The sequence below is a fragment of the Lupinus angustifolius genome, chromosome LG10, assembly GCF_001865875.1.
Source record: "Lupinus angustifolius cultivar Tanjil chromosome LG10, LupAngTanjil_v1.0, whole genome shotgun sequence".
Lineage (NCBI taxonomy): Eukaryota > Viridiplantae > Streptophyta > Magnoliopsida > Fabales > Fabaceae > Lupinus > Lupinus angustifolius.
Window position 1 is genome coordinate 11,657,573 of NC_032018.1, and position 21,674 is coordinate 11,679,246.

General features: G+C 34.3%; 1 protein-coding gene across 1 annotated transcript; it reads left to right on the forward strand.

Moving 5' to 3' along the window:
* LOC109358720 lies at positions 13,515-18,272 on the forward strand. The gene is made up of 5 exons (XM_019603126.1): positions 13,515-13,987; positions 15,445-15,557; positions 15,658-16,032; positions 16,312-17,128; positions 17,826-18,272. The coding sequence occupies exons 1-5, from the start codon at positions 13,762-13,764 to the stop codon at positions 17,894-17,896; spliced, it is 1,602 nt and encodes a 533-aa protein (XP_019458671.1). The 5' UTR covers positions 13,515-13,761; the 3' UTR covers positions 17,897-18,272.

Below are 21,674 nucleotides of genomic sequence, written 5' to 3' on the forward strand. Positions count from 1 at the left end.
TTCTTCACACAAAGACTTGGAGGTCTTGGGATAAAAAGCGATACCTTGGCTGAGGCCGAATCGCATAAGAAAGGTTTTCTTGGGAGGCGGTTTTGGGAAAGGTCAAACCAAGGGTAACGTAGTTCTTTGGGTTCCAAGAAGGGAGCGTTCAAGTTTTGTATTTGGAAGCGTGTATGTAATGTACATTGTGTTTCATAGTGAAGAAAAATCTCCCAGATCAAACGGGGGGCACGGATGTAGTTTGCAAGTGGACCCGCAAACGAACCAGGATAAAAACCTTGTTGCACACTTTTCTTTCCCTACTCTCTTTATTGCTTTAATCAATTACTTTGTATAGTTGTATTAGCTGTAATAATCTGTTTCTATACTGTACTGCTGTAACTCTGATATATCTGTTAGCTCTGTATATTTGCTTCGACCTCAGTTGCTTGACGTACAAGAAACTGAAACTGTTTGTGCGATCTGAGCTGTTTTAATCGATTAAAAAGCTGTAGTTAATCGATTATTCTTTATGTGTTAATCGATTAAACTGGGGTTTTTTCAGCATTATAAGTTGTTTGCGAAAAGCGGATACTTTGACCGCTACACCTATTCAACCCCTCTTCTAGGTGTATTTTAGCCACTGATACCTAACAAAAAATCATTCATCTATTTATACATACATACGTAAAATCAAAATAAAAAATCAAACATTCATGTGTCCATTCATACAAAAAGTGATATATCATCATACATTCTTAAAAAATAATAAATTATTCGAATGTTGCATTTCATGCACTATCATGCATAACCCATTATAAGTCAATTCATGCATTTTCACATGAATTCAAAAACGAGGAAAAATAACATGTATGTATATTGCATGAATAAAAAATTACATCCTCATGACATTCATACATCTCAATCATTCATGTACCTCACGCATAAATCACTATCAGGACACTCATGAGTTGAAAAAGGGTTTTTAAAGGTGATATTATTGGACTTGGCTGAAACGATCTAAGAAGGAAGAAAGAATCCTGCTCTCGAGACTGAACAAGATAAATCACCTACTCATATTGATAAACCACCCCCAAGGACAGATTTGCAAATTTCCTATCATATGGAAACCCCAGTTGTCCATGATAATCCCAATCATTCCTCTACATCCTACAATGTTATAGATCCTCAAGATTGGGAGAATATCAAGGTAATCGAAGAAAGAATTAAAGCTATTGAGGAAGCAAGCTCCCACAGTTTGAAGGACGTTACAAGCATGTTTTTGGTCCTGAATGTGATATTTCCACCAAAGTTCAAGATGCCTGAATTTGAGAAATATCAAGGAATTTCTTGTCCTAAGGATCACCTCACCATATATGCTAGGAAAATGACTCCCTATATAGAGGATGACAATTTGCTAATCCACGTCTTCTAGGAGAGCCTCACTGGAGTTTCCATCACTTGGTACATGCGTCTCAAACGTTCTCATATCAAATGTTTTAAGGATTTTTGTAACGCTTTCCTTAAACAATACAACTACAATATTGACCAAGATCCTGATTGGACACTGCTCAAGAGGATGTCCAAGAGAAATAACGAGAAATTCAGGGAGTATGTCCAAAGATGGGCATGATTGACTGCTCAAGTGAAGCCCAAGTTGTTCGATGAAAAGAATGTTTCAACGTTCATCAATACCCTACAACCTACCCTCTTCGATCTGATGGTTGGAAATGCTCATTCAGATTTTTGTCATTTGATAACCATAGGGGAAAGAATTGAGAATCACTTCACGAACAACAAGATTGGTAAAAACTTAGCCAACGTGACAATCCAAATTGATCTTGCAAGTGAAGATATGGAAGTGGAAACCGCATTAACAGAGACCCTCAGCCAACCTCAAATGCCTTATTTTCCACAAGTGTCATGTTATGCCTCTACAAATGGTGAAGAAAGGCGGTCCCGAAAGCAAAAAAGGAAGAGTTTGTATGATTCGATCCTGGTGTCATATTCTGAGTTATTGTCGCAACTTCTTCAAAGGTCATTATTGACTCTTATCCCCTCGAAGAAGGTGGAACCTCCATACCCCAAGGGTTCAACCCAAATGCTAGTATATCATACTGGGGCAATTGGTCATTTCACAAAGGATTGTGATCAATTAAAAAGCAAAGTCCAATATCTGATTAACTCAAGATTGGTCCGCTTTCAAGGAAAAGTCTTAGTTTGAGAAATGTGTAAGATTGTCATCTTGGTACTAGCACAATGATGTAATATAACTCTATCGCCCTCCCCAAGGCTTTAGAGTCATAAACAGTAGGGCACTCATGTCTCTTTCCATGAATAAGAATGTATTTTCTAAGACACATCTTTTTAACAATTACATACTAATACATTGAGCATGAAAATTTCCATTCCATGCTTCATACCACAAAACTCATTAACCAAAAAAACACACAAAATGAACAAGCCAAAAAATTAATTCATGCATTGATATGAGATGTTCATTAATTGAAACAGATGATGATGTAAATGTAAAATCCAGAATGGTGCAGGTTCTAAGGCAAATCTTTCTGATGACACAAGGCATCTTTGAAAATCCCAAACACTATGAAGATATCCCTAGTCACCCATTTGAGCCATACGCTTTATGAAAGGAGATTTTTTCTAAAAAACCCCATAAAATATCAATAACCTTGGGCATGGTAGTTTTTCAACTGTTTTCCCTGACATTCAATCATTAAGAAATAAATACACTCTACCATTTCCAAATCTAACCCGAGGGTTAAAAATCCTAAGCAATTCAAATAAAAAAGTTCATCGGTCAGAGTGCGAAATAACATAAAAACCAAAAGGAAAAATATACAAAAGGCCCGTTGAGAATCCTCAATAAAAATCTCAGGCAAAAGTTAAAAAAAAGTGCATTATCAATGATCGCAAAAAGGATCAATTCAAATACCTCTCGGGAAGATTATCGCCTTAATGTTAGGCATTCACCTACTACATCACAAAAATCCAACAAAATCTTAGTATTTAAATGTGATGTCAAGAAAACTGTTGAAATAAGACAATGGAGAAAAGAGAACGTAGAAAGAGGTTTGGGAAACACATTTTCAAGCCTTATCATTATTCATGGAAACCCTTAGTCATGCCACGATACAAGCTCAAAAGACCTTGTCGAGGATTTGATTTGCCAAAGAAATGTACTAGGGTAAAGAAATGTCGACTCCAATAAATATCATAAAGTTTTGATGAAAATATCTCATTTTTGAATGCATTGGATTAGGTTCCATCTCCCATCATCGTCACCACCACCATGTCAACACTCAAAACAAAAATCCAAATTTGCATGATCATTGTTTTTAGTATTTCTTTTTAAGGAATTGTGCATGAAGAAAGCACAGGACAAGTTTAAATCAAAAGAAGGGTATCAATCCAAATCGGGGCAGTTTGTGGAGGCTAATCTCGTTTCTCGAATGAAAGTACCAAGAAACCTATAACTTGGGCAAGGCTGAAGTTGTTCATCATGGATCAGTCCATAATCCCTCAACCAAGTAGAGGCATGATCTTGCATCCTCGCTTTCAAACTTATGACTGTAACTTGAGGGTGTTCAAATATAACAAAAATAAAAAACAAGCAAAAAAGGAAAAAAGAAAAAGAAAAAAAGTGCTAGGTTGAAAACCCAAGAGGGCAATCTAAGAAAAGGAAAGCAATGCTAAGTCGAAAACCTTCAATGATGACTTAATATGCTTTCCAGGACCCCGAGCCTGATGTGCTTTCAATCAATCTTTCCAAGACCCCGAACTTGATGTGAATTTCCGAGTTTCGGTAGTACCCGACCTGCATTCCCGTTTTAAAATTATGCTTTCCAAGACCCCGAGCCTGATATGCTTTCAATCAATCTTTATAGGACCACGATCCTGATGTGAATTTTTAAGTTCCGGCAGTACTCGACTTGCATTCTCGTTTTAAAAAATTATGCTTTCTAGGACTCCGAGCATGATGTGCTTCCAACCAATCTTTCCAGGACCCCGAGCCTGATGTGCTTTCAATCAATCTTTCCAAGACCCCGAGCCTGACGTAAATTTCCGAGTTTCGGCAGTACCCGACCTGTGTTCTCGTTTTAAAATTATTCTTTCTAGGACCCCAAGCCAGAAGTGAATTTCCGAGTTCCAGCAGTATCCGACTTGCGTTCTCATTTTAAAATTATGCTTTCAAGGACCCCGAGCCTAATATGAATTTATGAGTTCCGGAAGTACCTGACCTGCGTTCTCGTTTTAAAAACTTTTGCTTTCTAGGACCCCGAGCCTGATGTGCTTTTCACCAATATTTCCAGGTCTCCGAGCCTGATGTGAATTTCCGAGTTCCGGCAGTACCCGACTTGTGTTATCATTTTAAAAAGTTTTGCTTTGCAGGACCCCGAGCCTGATGTGCTTTCAACCAATCTTTCCAAGACCCCGAGCCTCATGTGAATTTCCAAGTTCCAGTAGTACCCGACATGTATTCTCATATTAAAATATTTGTTTTCCACGACCCCGAGCTTGATGTGTTTTCAATCAATCTTTCCAGGACCCTGAGCCAGATGTGAATTTCCGAGTTTCAACAGTACCTGACCTGCATTCTTGTTTTAAAATCTTTGCTTTCCATGACCTCGAGCCTGATGTGCTTTCAATCAAACTTTCCAAGACCCCGAGCCTGATATGAATTTCTAAGTTTCGGCAATACCCAACCTGCATTCTCGTATTAAAATATTTGCTTTCTAGGACCCCGAGCCTCATGTGCATTTAATCAAACTTTCCAAGACCCCGAGCCTGATGTGAATTTCCGAGTTTTGACAATACCCGACCTGTTTTCTCGCATTTACCTTGTTATCGAGTTCCGGTAGTACACAACATGTGTTCTCGCTTACCTTTTATTTTTATCGAGTTCCATTAGTATCCGACATGTGATCTCATATTTACTTTTATAGTCTCAAGTTCTGACGTTACCCAACTAATGTTCTCGATTTTAAATTATATTCTGGTCATTTGTCTCGGCCTTGACAACATTAATGAAGGACAACTAGTGGTTACTTACTATGATAATGCACAAACCTTAATTTGCTTTCTATCTAGTACGCAACAAGTAAAGAGGGACAACTGTGAACACCCAATTTTGTCCGGCCACTTTAAAATATCAATAAAAATTGCACAAGTTCAAAACAACAAAAAATAAAAAATAAAAACATATTTTAGATGTCTAAGAACTGATTTTATCTTTAAATATTAACTAATGGCCAATAAGTTACTCTCAGTTTCATTCGACTTTAGTTTTTCGGTTTCACTTTAATTTAAGAAATTAATTAGTGGTTTCACTTTTAATTCCAGTAATTAATTGGTAGTTATGCTTTAATACATTGGTTATAAAAAACAATAAAATAGAAAAAAAAAAAACGTTCATCATAATTCCCAACGAAAATAGAAGAACACATTGGTGTTACATTTGCCACCAACCGGTTACACAAATTTATAATAAGAAACGTTTGCAAATGAAAAGTTAGAAAAATGAAATTAACTATGATGAATTTAATTCAGCATCATTCTATATGTTTCTTCAATGTTCTACTCCATTCCAATGCTTTCAAGCACAAAAGAATTTGCTTTGAAGAGGATGACATATCTTTATCACCTGCAAAAGATATAGTGTTGGCTATTCAGAACAAATGCCAAGTAAAATATGAAGATTGGTAATCAAAAGAAGACAGCTAAAGGCAGTTACATTTCAATCAATAGCAATAAGGAGCATATTAAATCAGTGATAGAAATCAGACACAAAATTTGGCAAATGAAACAGTGTAAAAATTCCAAAAAATGCAAACTAGAAGGCATATTGAATTCAGTTACGGAATCAACTTAATTGTAGCAATAAAGGGCAATCAGAGAGCATATATAGAGATATCAAGTGCACACAAAAACATATACCATATTACACATACACAGTGATAGAAAGAGAGGTGAACACACGCCAATAAGAAAATCAGAGAGAAAACATAAACGTAGAGAAGTCAGAAAGAGATCACCACACAGAAAGAAGGAGATCATTCAGCACGCATACATTGTAACAGACCATAGTGATAAGTAGGGGTGAGCAGACCCAGCCCTACCCGCTCACCCGGCACGACCCGACCATGATCATGTCCGAATAGGGTCGGGTCTGATCGAGTCTAGGGCCGGGTTCGGGTTCAAAAAATAAATCCGATCAATATTTAGGACCGGGTAGAGACCAAGCATGACTCGGCCTGTCCCGTCCCAGGGTCACCCGCTCATCATGTTTGTATGTGTTTCTACTCATATGTGTATAGAATAATGATGTTCTTTTGGTCGAAAGTATCATTTATTCTTTAATTTTTCCATAATATATACATGATTAATAATAGATATACATTATATATCAAACTACATGTTCATAATAATAAATAATATTGAGAAGTCTTTATCTAAAATGAGTATGAATTATATTTAATCGGGTCTAGGGTCGGGTCGGGTTTAAAGGCTGACCTAGTTGCTATTTAGGGTCGGGTTAGCTTCGGGTCTAGGGTCGGGTCCAGGTTCAAAAAAGTGACCCGACCAATATTTAGGGCCGGGTAAGGACAAGCCTTAACCCGTCCCAACCCGGCCCATGCTCACCCATAGTGATAAGAACCGAGACATCTCAACATACCACAAATACGCAGGAAACACCCAAAAGGATTAACACTCAAATTTCGAAGTGGATAAGGCACAAACTCGGGTAAGTTATTCACCCTGTTTATGCACACAACTTAAAAACAGTAATGCGTTTTAATTATCATGTATCACGAGCATTGAAATAAATACACACGGTAACCATATCATATGCACACTACAAAAAATACATATTTTCCATTCATTCAGTTTCAACCAAAACATATATATCTATACTCAATTAAGAACGAAATAAATGATTCGGGGTAATAACCGTAAGATATTATGGTTCGTTTTTAGTTAATTCTTTGTCCAAATCGGTTATATATGACCGACCAAGTTCATGCTGTAAAATTGAATGAAAAAGGGGTAAAAATCGTTACCAAAATCCTTTATGTTTTGTGCTGATTCCAAATAACAACCTTAGTGTTATCCCCGCCGAATGAAATTACACATTCAATCCCCTCCTTAGCCTTAATGAACCTCTACGATGATGAAAATATTATAAAAATGAAGAGAATCAGAAACAACAAAAAGATAATCAATGCAAAACAAATGGAGTAGGGTTCCTTACCGACCCGAAGCCATCCCGACCTGACCGTGAATCACTCAAAGCGATAGCTTTCTTTCATTACCATCAACAATGCCACCGCCACTGCTAAAAATAGAGACCAAGCCATTGTAGCGACCGGCGTTGCCCTCCGCGACTCCATCTTCATTGTAACCACAGGAGAAAGGAAGTTATACCTCCTTCCCGAGACTGAGATGATGAAGAATAGGAGAATTACGGATTTCTATCCTATCTTTTCTGGATCGTGAAGAGGAAGAGAAGAGAGACGCGAACCACCACGAGCCACCCCCAATGCTTCAAGCCGCCATGAATGGGGGATCCCCGAATCACCGTCACCACCGCTGGAGATGGAACCAGAGAGGAGAAGGAGTTGGGGATTAGGGATTTCAATTCCCTTTTTCCTTTCCCAACTTGTTTCTACGTGAATGTGGGTAAAGGGCATAGTTATAAAAACCGTACCGTACCGGCTGGTTCCACCGAAAAACCGATGAACTGGGCTCCTAACCGGTATGGTACAAGTGTTGAACCGGCCAAGTATCAAAACCGGTCAAAACCGGTGAACCGGGCGGTATTTTACTAAATTGACCGTTTTATACACATATTTTTTTTTAAAAAAAAATTAAAAACTTAAAAACTCATTACAAGGTGACCCATCTTTCCAACCCCTCTTCAACACTTCAAGGCACATGCTTCCAATGGATACTTAGATTACACATTTTGGTTCCTAACATTCGTGTGTAATCTCAGTGACATTTGTGTAATCTTGGAGTACTGTCTGAAGATAGGATTTGGTAGAAAAATATAATATTCATATAAGACAACTTTGACTCGTTGGTGTTAAATTTTAAAACTCCAAATTTATTTGTTTTATAGAGTGAGTTGTGAACTTATGTCATTTATTTATATTTTGTGGTTGTTAAGTGATATTTTTAGATTGATATATGTTTTTTAATTTAGACTTTCAATTTATTAAAGACTTAAAGTTGTTTATTTATATGAATTTTGAGTAGATTATAAATATGAATTATAAATTTGAGTGTCTACCTATTTGAAATTTTTTTGTTATAGGTTTATATATATATAAATATAAGTAGGTATGTCTGGTTTAATCGGCATGCAGTTTAATTACTGAACCACTGGTTGAACCACTGTACCACTATACCAATATCCTGACCGATTTGATAACCGGTACGGTTTTAACAACACTGATAAAGGGGTGACACCCCTCATTTATCCCCTTGTTGTTTTACACGTGACCCCTCTCTTTTTTATTTTTTTTCATTAGTTTTATTGTTCTTTATTTGTGTGTTTTTGTTTATTAGTATTATTTGTGTTGTTTCTGTTTAAATCCTTTACATCATGTGTCCAATAATCATGTTATCATGCAACAATATACACTAACTTGTCTTTTATTAGATTGTTTTAATTAATTTAGTTATAAAAATGTAAGTAATTAAAATATATTCTTTAGTAATAATGTAATAAAACTTTGGCTCTTTAACTAGATGATTAAATTACTATTTCGAAAAGGTCTATTTGAGATTCGATGTGGTGCAGACATTAGTTTTGTTGCTTGATCTATCTCACAAACAATTAAGTTTTCAACTATTTCTTTAAAATCTATTTGAGATTAGATGTGATGCAGACATTAGCTTTGTTGCTTCATCTATCTTGCAAAACAATCAAATTCTAACTATTTTAAAATATATTTGAGATTAGATATAGTGCAGACATTAGCTTTGCTGCTTCATCTATCTCGCAAAACAATCAAATTTTAACTATTTTAAAATCTATTTGAAATTAGATGCGGTGCAGACATTAGCATTGTTGCTTCATCTAACTTGCAAAACAATTAATTTTTAACTATTTTAAAAATTCATTTGAGATTAGATGTGGTGCGGACATTAGTTTTTGCTACTTCATCTATCTCGCCAATGATTAAATTTCGATTATTTTTAAAAATATTTTTAAGATTTGGTGCGATGCAGACATTAGCTTTTGCTGGTTCACCTATCTTAAGGATGATATAAAAAATCAAATTATATTTCGACTAACCAATTTTCGAACCAGAACTATGTAGTCTTGATTTCCCTATTCCACCCAGGGATACGTAGGAGCAAAATAAACTCTTGTCAGACACAAATATAAAAAATAAAAATATTTTGTTTTATTAATTGAATTTTAAATAAATAAATTTTAGGGTATAAGAGTCCATGTAATTAGTGAGTGTACAGTTTTAATACGGGCGGACAGGGTGCTAATACCTTCCCTGATATGTAATCGACTTCCGAGCTCAGAATCTCTGTTTAAAGACCATCTTATCCCATTCGGGCATACTAGTGAGTTTTCTACATTTTAACCGCAAAAAATGTAGTGGCGACTCCAAATCAATTGGAAGAGGTAGAAATCGAGTTCGTTTCCTCCTAAGTTGTAGAATCGGTCTTGCATCCAAAAATCGGGTCGCGACAATTGACTTATGCATTTATTCAATACATTTAAGAATAAAATCTTCATTCATTGACTTATCCATTTATTCAATACATTCAAAAATAAAATCTTCATTGATTAGCTTATGCATTCATTCATTGCATTCAAAAATAAAAAATCTTCATTAATTGACTCATGCATTTATTCATTGCGTTCAAGAATAAAATCTTCATTGATTGACTTATGCTTTCATTCATTGCATTCAAAAATAAAATCTTCATTAATTGACTTATGCATTCATCCATTGCATTCAAAAATAAAAAATCTCATTGATTGGCTTATGCATTCATTCATGCATTTAAGAAGAGAAATTATTTCATTCATTCAATTATGCATTCATTCATACACTTTAAAAAATAAAAACAACATTCATACACAATCACCTATTCATACATTCGTAAAAAAATCATTCAAACATTGTACTTCATGCATTAGAATAACATATCATTGCATTCATCTTCGCAAACTTTCTCATATAAAAAAACATTTCATACATGCATTCAGAATCATTACATCATGAATTGCATTTTCTTAGAGTCTCATGAACTAAAAAAAATTAAATTAAATGCATTCACATGAATTTATACTTCAAAAATATTACACTTATATAATGTATACATCCCAAAATGTATCTTCATATGCATATAGTATAAGCTCGAAGTTAGCATATTTGCATTTCATACATCATTTCGAGTTATAGGTTGCATTTCAGTCAATATAACATGATAAAAAATAAAAAATGTTCACTTCATGCACATTCTGTATCAACAAAAATTATTTATCTACATGCGTTTCATGACCACATTAATAAAAGCACTCATCAATTGAAGAGTTGGTTTTAAGAATACTATTGTTGGAATCGACTGAAAGTGATCAGAATCGAACATGAAGAAAATCAAGAAGATAGAGAGATGATGTAATTTCTCCTACCCCAGCTAAATCGGAGAACAATTTGAAAACTTTTCTTTACTTAAGGACTCCAGAGAAGGTCAAATACTACTAACTCACACAGGTTTCCTTTTTCGTAAGTAAAAGTTTATTTTCAAATGCATATCCTTTTAAGGCATATATATTAATGCATTGATCATACAAACTTTATCATCTCATACATCTCCCTACCAACCATATTAACCTAATCACATCAACCATAAAAAAACACCACAAAATAAACCCAAATAAGTTAATCTATACATTACTATGAGATATTCGATTAAAAAAATGGAAGATGATGCAAATGTAAGAACAAAAAATAATGTACATCTTCAAGCAGATTTTTCTGATGATACAATGCATTTTTTTTAATTCCTAAAATCATGGAGATAATTTTTTTAATCATTTTCCTTGGCATTCAATTATTAAAGAAAAAATATTCTTTCACACCACTCATGTGACTAAAACATAAGAGAATATAAAGAGCGTTCATAGCTTAAAGTGCAAAAAAAAAAAGTAAAGCTGCAAAAGTGAAAAAATACAAGTTATACTCACATTTAGAGAATACGATTTATATACTTTCTCTTTCAATTATTAAATTAAAATATATTTCTATTTCTATATTATCATGAGTAAGTAGTTCCGTAATTTATGGGGTATGAATATTCCCTTCCACTATGATGAGCTAGTTTTTCCATTATTCATTCTTGTGAGTATTACGAGTTAAATATTAGAGACCAATGCATGTGAATGAATTACCATATAATAACACATTTTAAGTAGATTGGGGAATGATCGAGAGATGAACGTTAATATCTGACTTATAATGCCAAACTTGAATCATTATTCATGAGAGTAGTATAAAGAGTCTTAGAGACACCATTGAACAACCATTAAGAGATTTGCATGAGGACAAGTAAAAGGTACATTTGAAAAATGTATCATAAGAGAGAATATTATCCATTATTGGGTTATATACGTTCACAACTTAAATTTATGGTATGATGTGGTAAACATTAAATCATTAACATCATTTGGTAACCTCTATCGTTGAAACTCTTCTTTGATATATTTTTAACACTCTTTAATTTTATATATTGTTCACTATTTTGCTCTTTAAATTTATATTATTTTATGAAAAGTGACTAAAATAATTAACTAGTTGAATAACCAGTTCATGTGGAATGAAACATTTTATTATTTTGCGGCAAAACCATACACTTGCGGTATTGCACACATTAGTTTCCTTATCATTCGACTCATCTGGTTTATCTTGATGCAATGTATTTGACAGGTCTTGTTCAACCAATACATTTTCACCTCCTATGTCACAATCCAATTTTACGAATTCCATCAAACTTCTCCATAATGTATCTAGCGCATAGGTTAATATCCATCTTCCAATTGACCCAAATACTATTTGTTGGTGCAACGATAATGACCCATGTGTAGTGCTCACATCAAGCAATCAAATACATGACATAAAATAAATAGAGGAGATTAAGACAAATTAATTTACTAAGGAGATTCGACCAACTGAATTTACATCCCTAAGAGTACTAATCAACTAACAATATATTATTAGAAATTATAATTACAAGCTACAACATATCCAATTAAGGTTTTCAAAATCCACACACACACAAAACTTGAACTCAATATATAATATTATTGTAAAATGTCATATATTGTAATATTAATCAATATATGACTTTTTGCAAAAATATGTTTTAGGACAAAATAAAAACACAATAAATAAAACGTTAAATAAACTATTAAGGTTTTTATGAATTCTACATTTCTACCTCTTACACATGTGAGTAGCACACAATACTAGAGAAAAAACTTAATGCCCATTAACTTGGAAGAGTAAAAAAGCTCACCAATCCCTCGTCACTTGAACTATTTAATAAATGCTTCCATCCTATCATACATTTTAAAGCGTGTATCTTAATTTCTGCTACCTCTATACGATGCTAGGACTCAATTACCATATAAAAAATATTTACTTAACTATGTATTCTAAAAGTAATGTTGAGGCAACACAGAAATGCACAATCATATTTTGGAAATTGATATTTTATATTAAGAGTCGATATTTTAATTTTTTAAAATTAACTTAGGGTTGTTTAAACATTATCTTAAATGCAATGGTTAGCAAAACTTAAATAATAAATAATCATTTAAATCCCATCTCTCCCTTTTGCTTTTTAAAATTTTAAAGAACAATTTCACTAAATATGCCTTAAGTTACATATAAAGAAGAATTTGTTGAGAGATGATATAATTATCATTCTTAAAGGATATGGTACTTAATTTATCTATATAAATATATGTTCTAATGGATTTCATCCAACATACCCCATTACACTCACAAAAATATCCTTAAAAAATAATCAACAACATAGGTGTGAGCTTTTGTATCGGGAATTAACAAAATTTTGAGCTTGTATTTGATATAAACTATGAATAAAGAATTAATTTATTTTAGTATACGTGATTGTTTCTAATAAACATCACTTATAATAATCGAACATTTAATATTTAATCTATTTAAAGATATAACGAAATCTCATAACACTGATCAATACATTGTTGGCATTTATAAAAATATAAAATGAAAAAAAAAAACAACCCAACATTGTAAAGATCAGAATTTTTTCTTAGCTTATAAGTCTTTTATAAACTAAAATTCTTATTTAAACATGTTTATTTCATAAAAAAAAACTTATAAAACCAAAATAAGAAACAAATCAAACATGCACTAACTCACTTAGAAGATTTTTGAAAATATATTGAACTCAGTAAAAAAAACAGTAGCAGCATCCTCTCCAAAAGAAAATGACAGCAATTGTCATTTTTGGTGTACAAGTTACTTCACTCTCTTTTTCTCCCCCTTCCTTCTTTTAACCTCAAACCCTAAAATATTAATATTCTCATTTTCTTCTTCTTTCAACTTCACACAAAATCAGTTAAGCTCTCAATTCTAAACACCCACTTCGAAAAATCACTTTTTTTTTTTGAAAATGGGTGCACCAAACGCACCCAATGAAAATTTACACTGACCCATTTCTTCTTCTCCTTCTGCATTGCTTCCAATGGGAAAGCCTGAAGATGAACAACAGCCTTTACCGTCCGGCGAGGATCCGCCGCAGAATGCGGTGGCTGAGTGTCGGTGTTCTTTGATTCGGAAACTCGTTGGTTTCAGATGCATTCTTGTGTTGTTATTCTCTGTTGCTGTTTTTCTCTCTGCTTTGTTTTGGTTGCCACCCTTTCTTCATCTCACAGATCAGAAGAATCTTCATGGTGATTCCATATACAATGGTAGTTTTTTTTGGTTTTTTTTCTTAATAATTTTTTTGGGGTTTGTGGGTAGTGGCATTGTTTAGTGGGTGTAGATCTGTTTCTTATTTTGAGCTAAAAAAATTGATTTTTTTTGTTTTTGTGTTTTGCAATTGGTTGTTTCTGGATTTTTGGGCATCTGAGAAAAATGCGGAGAAATTTGGAGATTGCTATTGTTATAGTTTATAAATTTTGATTTTATAATGCTTTGTATAACTTTTTAATCTGAGCATTTAAAATGGGTTATGAAGTGAGTCTCATATGAATAAATTTGCTTATGAAGTTACTTATTTGGGTTTTTTAAGTATTTAAAGTCTCTCATTTAATGGTTTTTTTTTTATCTTTTAATTATCTCAACTTTGTTTACTTTTTAATTAATAGAAGAGGTTTAGAACTTTTTGTTGGATCTTGTTTTCTTAATTTAGGAAATTATTAGTTTCCTCATGTCTATTTATGAAATGCTTGATGATTTTGGTCTTTGTAGACTTGCATTTTGAGAATGGTTTTTGTACTGCATTGGAATTTCTGGACTTGGTTTCACTTCAGCTCTAATCTTTTATATTATTTGCTTTATTTGGTGATTGTAATTTGACAATGTTAATTCACAAACTATAATATTACATGGTCGAACTTAGGGCTATATACATTTTGATGATTTTGAAGCATTTGAACAACCAGTCATCATTGCAAATTGTCTACTTATAGAATATAGAAAAAGATTCTCTTTCTTAATCACACATGAATAAAACATTCTTTCGGTTTTATGCTTTGGAAGTGTTTATGACTTCATTCGACTAGCTAGCTTGTGTCCACTTTTCCTGGCATTATTGTCATTTTGTGTTGTAGTATATCCCAGCTTTAGGCTTTATCTAGCAAAATGGATTGGATATCATATACATTGCCGTGTGGCACCATATTCCCAGCCATTAGCTCTATCATTGTTGTTCCATCCATTACAAATTTCTGTCACAATATGCAGTCATTGCACTCAATACATCTTTTCCCATCGAGTGCTCAGAAAAAGATGACCCTTCGATAGAACAATAAGAGGACTCTTTCTTCGGAGATTGGAGGAGGAGGAAAAGGCAACGATAAGTTATACAGTTTGCATCATATCTGTGTGCTAGATGAACTTTTAGATGTTATTTGGATCCCATCATTACTTTCGTCTTGCTTTCTCTGAAAAAATTGCATTAAGTACCAAGTGTAACACACTTTATAGATGTTTCCTCATACTTTTATGTATGTATAATTGTCGTTATATGGATAAGATTTGACCCCCAAATTATCTAAGTTTTTTATGCTATCACTCAATCATGCATTGCCACACCATTAAAAGAATTTAAATGTGACAAAAACTTCCAAAAGAGTCAACCTCTTTTAATGATATAAGCCAAATTTATAAAACTTTTCAATTAATGACAATGTTTAATTTTTAGGTCATGATATTGTTGCAAGCTTTATTGTTAATAAGTCCGTCTCTCTGCTAGAAGACAACAAGCTGCAGCTCACAAAGGAAATTTATGATGAGATAGAAGCTCCATTTACCAAAGTACCCCTGTCTTAATAGCTTCCTTTCTTGCTCTTCATTGTTATTTACTTACTGATTATTGACGTTATTCCCCTTTTTTTCCTTAAAATAAAAAATCTAGGTTGTCATCTTGTCGCTTGATTTCTTACCGAAGTTAAACAAGACAAGAGTGGTCTTTGCGGTTGATCCTGATGGTAAATACCCAGAGATGTCTTCAACTGACATTAGTTTGATAAGGGCGTCATTTCAGTCCCTTGTTATACGCCAATCATATCTCCAGCTTACAACTTCGTCCTTGTTCGGTGAGCCCTCTTTTTTTGAAGTGCTGAAATTTAAGGGAGGGATTACTATAATTCCACATCAGAGCTCGTTTCCTCTGCAGACAGTGCAAATACGATTCAATTTTACTTTGAATTTCTCCATATATCAAATACAATTAAATTTCAATGAGCTGACGAGTCAGCTTGAGTCTGGATTACATCTGGGATCCCCCGAGGTTTGTCAATTCTTCTTCCGTTTGTTTCTGTTTTATTTATCGTCTGCAATCATTTTGTACACCTTCTGCGTTTGAGGTAAACTTTCAGTTGTGATTGTATGCTATGTGTCAAAAGTTAATGACACAGTTCTTGTATAAGCATTGGATTCTGTTGCGGGATCTATTGGTATCAAGTGAGTCATGTTTGGCATTGGACTATGTAAGCTGAAAGAACAATATAGCATGAAAATAAGAAATGTTGCTTCCTAGTTTTGATTGTGTTTGCTGTTTGGATTGCAGATCTTGCAAATCATTTTATCAAATTCTGATGGTTCAACAGTAGCTGCTCCCACTGTTGTTCAGTCAACCGTTGTACTTGCAGTTGGAGTTCCTCCATCAAAAAAGAGGATGAAGCAACTGGCGCAAACGATTATGGGACCTCATAATCTTGGCTTGAATCACACTGAATTTGGTCGAGTAAAGCAGGTCCATCTTTCGTCCATCTTGAACCACTCCCTTCATGGAAGTGATGGTAGTGGCTCTGTGCGGTCTCCTGCTCCCGCTCCTCTGCCTCATCCACCACAACACCATCACCACCACCACCATCATCATCATCACCGTCACCATGATGCCCATCTAACTCCCGCAGCTTCTCCTATACCTGCACCTTCGATTGGGGAGGGTGGAATTTCACCTGTGGTAAGTTCTCCTGCTGCTACAAAAAGTGCACCTGCACCGGGGAAAAGTCCTCAAGCTCAGGCTCCTAATTGTCAATTGGGGCATAAAAGGAGGTCTACTCATAATGCTGGGAAGCACACTCATCAAACACCTGCAGTTGCCCCTAGTATCGGTCCACATTATCTTGTTCCCGTTGCCTCACCGAAGGCAAAGGTTGTACCCCCAGCACATGCCTCTCATTCAGTACCCCATCATCTTCCTGTTTACTCACCAAAACCACAGGTTGAACCCCCTGTACATGTTTTTCATTCAGTTCCTGCTTTGAGTCCGTTACCAAATGTAGCGTTTGCTCATGCTGAGCCCCCTCCTGTGAATCCTAAGAATGCACCGGATGCAGAACGTCCGCACACACATTTTCACGGATTACCAGTAGTTACATGTGAGTATTCTTAATTATATAGTTATAGTTATTTGGTTCAAAGTCAATGTGCTAATACTGTTAACTATAATTTAGAGACAACTTGTTCAAAAGTTTGTGTTTGTTTTTTTTTTGCATATTGATGTTTTGATACCATTCATCATCTATGATGAAAAGGTTCAGAACAAGGTGAAGTTGGAAAGTCCTAACTTTACATTCTAAATTGTCTCAAACCATCCCCCCAAAATTTCTCTCATATAGAGCACTATTTCTAGCTAAGCTCATAAACATGCAGTCAACTTTATTGTTTTGCTTCGGTTCATATTTTCTGACTTCCTTTTCATCCATTAAAAAATAAAAATTCTGGAAACAACCTCTTTTGGGTAAGGTTTTGTACATCTATTCTTATTTTCTAATATTGTTTTTCTTTCATCCATTAGAAAAAATAAAAATTCTAGAAACAACCTCATTGCTTATGGGGTAAGACTGTGTATATCTACATTCTCGACCCCACTAGGTGAGAGCCTCGTGCACCTGACTACCTTTTTGGTCATATCATATATGCAATTGTTCTTTGGAAATTCCTTTTATCCAAATTCTGCAAGGATTTGGTTAACCAATGAACATGATGTTTGTTGAAGTTCTTAAAGCTATGCATCATTCATCATGTATGGCTATTAAATATTATTTCTTAACCAACAATTTCCTTTTTTTGCAGCTTCAGCAGGTTGTCTTGGAACTGTGAAATGGGCATCTATAATCTTAGTATTACTTGTGTTGCATGTATAACATAGTACTACTGGAATTGAATCATTCAGCCAGAAAAACTAGAGTACTATAAATGTGAGCTATGCAAATTATGAGAGCTTCACATGTGAGTGGATATAAGCTGTAAATAGTTGATTAAAAATATTCCACTTGGTGTATGCATTTTCAGGTCAAAGTCCATAAGTGGCAGGCCTTTATTACATGCATTATCACTGTTTTGTGATGTAAGATGGGAAAAAAATATGTAAGGAAAAAATGAAAGTAAGAATTTCCTTTTTTGTTGCTCATTTCATGCAATAATTTATTTTGTATGTTTCTCTTAGCCAGTTAAAGCTTTGTTGCATAAGCTTGACCAGAAAAATGTTTATCCAATGATGGGAATGGATCAGGTTTTTTTAATTTGTGATGTGAATGCTTAGTTGTACACTTTCCCTACGTTTCTATCTCTCCACATGGCTTACCAGTATTAGATATTCAATGATCTCATTTGTCATACTAGGTCAAACGCCCAATTCCTACCAACTACACTTGTTGGGGAGATAACCTCGAAAGTGATTAGTTCATTATCCATAAAATGAAGGGATAACCTCGAATGTAATCTATATTTAGTTGTGTGTACAAAATTAAAAATGATAAGAGTTTAAAATCTAATTTTTTATAATGTCAGTACATCATCTATTATTAATTTATATTATTTTTGTTTGAGAGTCAATAATGATTAACAAACACAATACATTCTCAATAATTTGTACATATTCAAATTGATGAGCAACAAAATAAGTTTGATGAATAACTGCAACAAAATATATCATCTCCTTAAGTTCACATATATAAATCACATATTTACCATTTCTTTTCTTGGAGTCATGGAACAATAATGCCCAAAAACACTCCACATTGGAAAATTTTGACTTATATCAAATAACGAGTAGAACATAATTTTAAGCTCTTTGAGAAAAATGACAGAGAATTTCTCACAATAGTAATTAATCATAAACCCCATTCGCCCAAAGAAAGACTTTTAGTAATTGGATCGTGCTTCTGACAATAATTCAAAAGAATTCATGGAAATATAATTTCAAGACAATTTCTCTACATTTTCTATCCTAGTCACCCATGTAATATGATCATGTCATGCATTCTACTTAAACAACTCAGTCACAAACATCAAACTAATAACAATTGCAACGTTAAGAGACACATACATAAGAGTTTAATATATCATATATTGACTTAATTTTAAGGTATTAAGTCTATGGATATTTTCACTTTTTCGACTCATTATTCACCAATATTAGATTTCTTTACCCACATATTTATTAACACTTGAAATCCCAACAATCTAAACCTCAAGTAGAACCCTTAACATATGGTCACTCATTCTTGAGCAAAAACTTTTCAAGTATATATCAATATCAATATCAACAAGAGCCCAACCCGATAGAGATCAGGTTTTCCAAGAGCTTCTTTATATGCTTATACCGAGCTGCAAACAAAATACGCCACCTAACCTCCATATTGCTTGGAATTCTTTCACACAAGCTCAAGGGATCTCCACATATGGATCCACAAAGAACAAAAGTTCATAATATATTCGTGTCAGTCTTGTCCAAAGCAAAGAAAAAATCTAACTAATGAGCTTAAGTAAAGAGCCAGATAATTGAGGTTGACATCATATCTTTATCTAAAACCTTAAAATATTATGCATATGTATGTCTCTACTTATATGCACTTCGACTTACCCATATTCACCAATATAAGATTTCTTTACCAATATATTTACTCTCTTCAGGGTATTTTTGTACTAGGAGTTAGTTAGTTAGTTACATGATAGTTTTGGAGGGAAAGTTGGTTAGTGAGAAAAACTTGTATAAGTAACTTGTTACATAAGTTATTGATTTAGCTTGTCAATTTTCTAAAGAAACCTTATTTAATCTTTCAATTCATTCACATTTGATTCCTAATAATAAGAAAGTTCAGATTCATTCATCAAATTCTATTGAATCTCTGCTCCTTATTCTTTGAAGCTTTTGAATTCTTGTTTGAAATTCCTAGCATTCACAACAACCTTATTAATTGGTATCTAGAACAATTTTTTTCCTAGGAAAGTCATGGTTGATGCGATGAAGATGCAAGTAACAACTAGAGAAATGGAGGAGAGATTGGAAAATCGTATCTCCGAAAGATTGGAGTTGAAATTGGCAGAACTTCCTAGTTCACTACAAATGACATTAGGTGAATCGATTAAGCTGTCCATTGAAGTACTATTGGAACAACATGGTGATGAAGAGGGCTCTTCTTGGAAAAGCAGAACCAACCAAGGAGATCATGGATTCAGGCAAGGTCGATCTTTTCCCTATTCTGACCATACGAGGTTATCAAGAATTGATTTCCCCAAATTTTGTGGTGACAATGTGAAAGAGTGGGTGTATCAGTATGAAGCATTTTTCATGATTGATGACACTCCAGAGGAGGTTAAGGTTAAGTCGGCTATTATGCACTTTGAGGGAAAAACATTGAAGTGGCACGATGCATATGTCAAATCATTATGGGATGCTTTTCTAGGTTGTGGGGAGTATGTGAAGGTATTGATGGAGAGATTTGGTAAAGTGTGTGAAGACGCCATGGCTGATTTGATGAAGTTGAGGCAGAAAGACACAATTAGTGAATATCATGAGGAGTTTGATGTCATCATAACCATGTTAGATCTACATTCAGAATACACATTAAGTTGCTTCCTGGGGGTTTGAAGAATGATGTGCAGATGATGGCGAGGATGTTTCAGCCCAAACTGTGAGGAAGGCTTTCACACTAGCCAAACTATATGAATCTTCAAATAGTAATAATGTTCAAGTGTGTCTTTCATTGAAAAGCAAATCTTTCGTTGTAAATAAAACAAGGCCTTCTCTGAAACAATAAGGCACTATAGAAGCAAAAAAATTTAAAGTTAGGGCAAGAATTGCTAGAAAATTATCACCTACTTTCATGAATGAGAGAAGGGCTAAGGGGTGGTGTTATTTTTATGATGAACCATACTCAACAAAACATGGGTTAACACACAAGAAGTTGCATATTCATCTATTGGAAGTGGAAGATGCAGAGGATGAGATTCAGGGGGGACTACAATCATGAAGAGGCTAGTATGTAATTAGATGAGCCTCAAATATCTGTGAATGCCTTTATTGAGGTAACCAACTTTAGAACAATGAGAATCATAGGGAAATATCAAAATAAACCTTTGCATATTCTCATAGATAGTGGTAGCACCCATAATTTCTTGGATATCCATAAGGCCAAGCAATTAGGATGCAAGGTGAAGGAGTTGCAACCTCTTATGGTCATAGTAGTAGATAGGACAAGAGTTCAAATTTCTTCGATGATCAAGAACTTTAGTTGGTCCATCCAATATACTATCTTCACATTTGATGTCCTGCTCATTCCACTTGGTTGTTGTGATGTGGTCCTTGGAGTGGAGTGGCTTGTAACTTTGGGAGATATTACTTGGAATTTTGATAAACTGAAGATGGAATTCTCGATGCAAGGCAGAAGGCATGTCCTTAGGGGAACATCACAGTTGAGATATAAAATGGTGAAGGATCACAATGTAGAGGACAAGGGGGTGTAGTTATCTATGATCCAAGTTGTTGTAGGAGAGGAATATCTAATGCAATCCTTAACTACTCATGCATCTCAAGAACAAATCCAGGGTCCAATTGAGCATCTGTTAAGCAAATATGTTGATATATTCTCTACACCAATACAACTACCTCCCCAAAGAGAAGAACATGACCAAAAGATT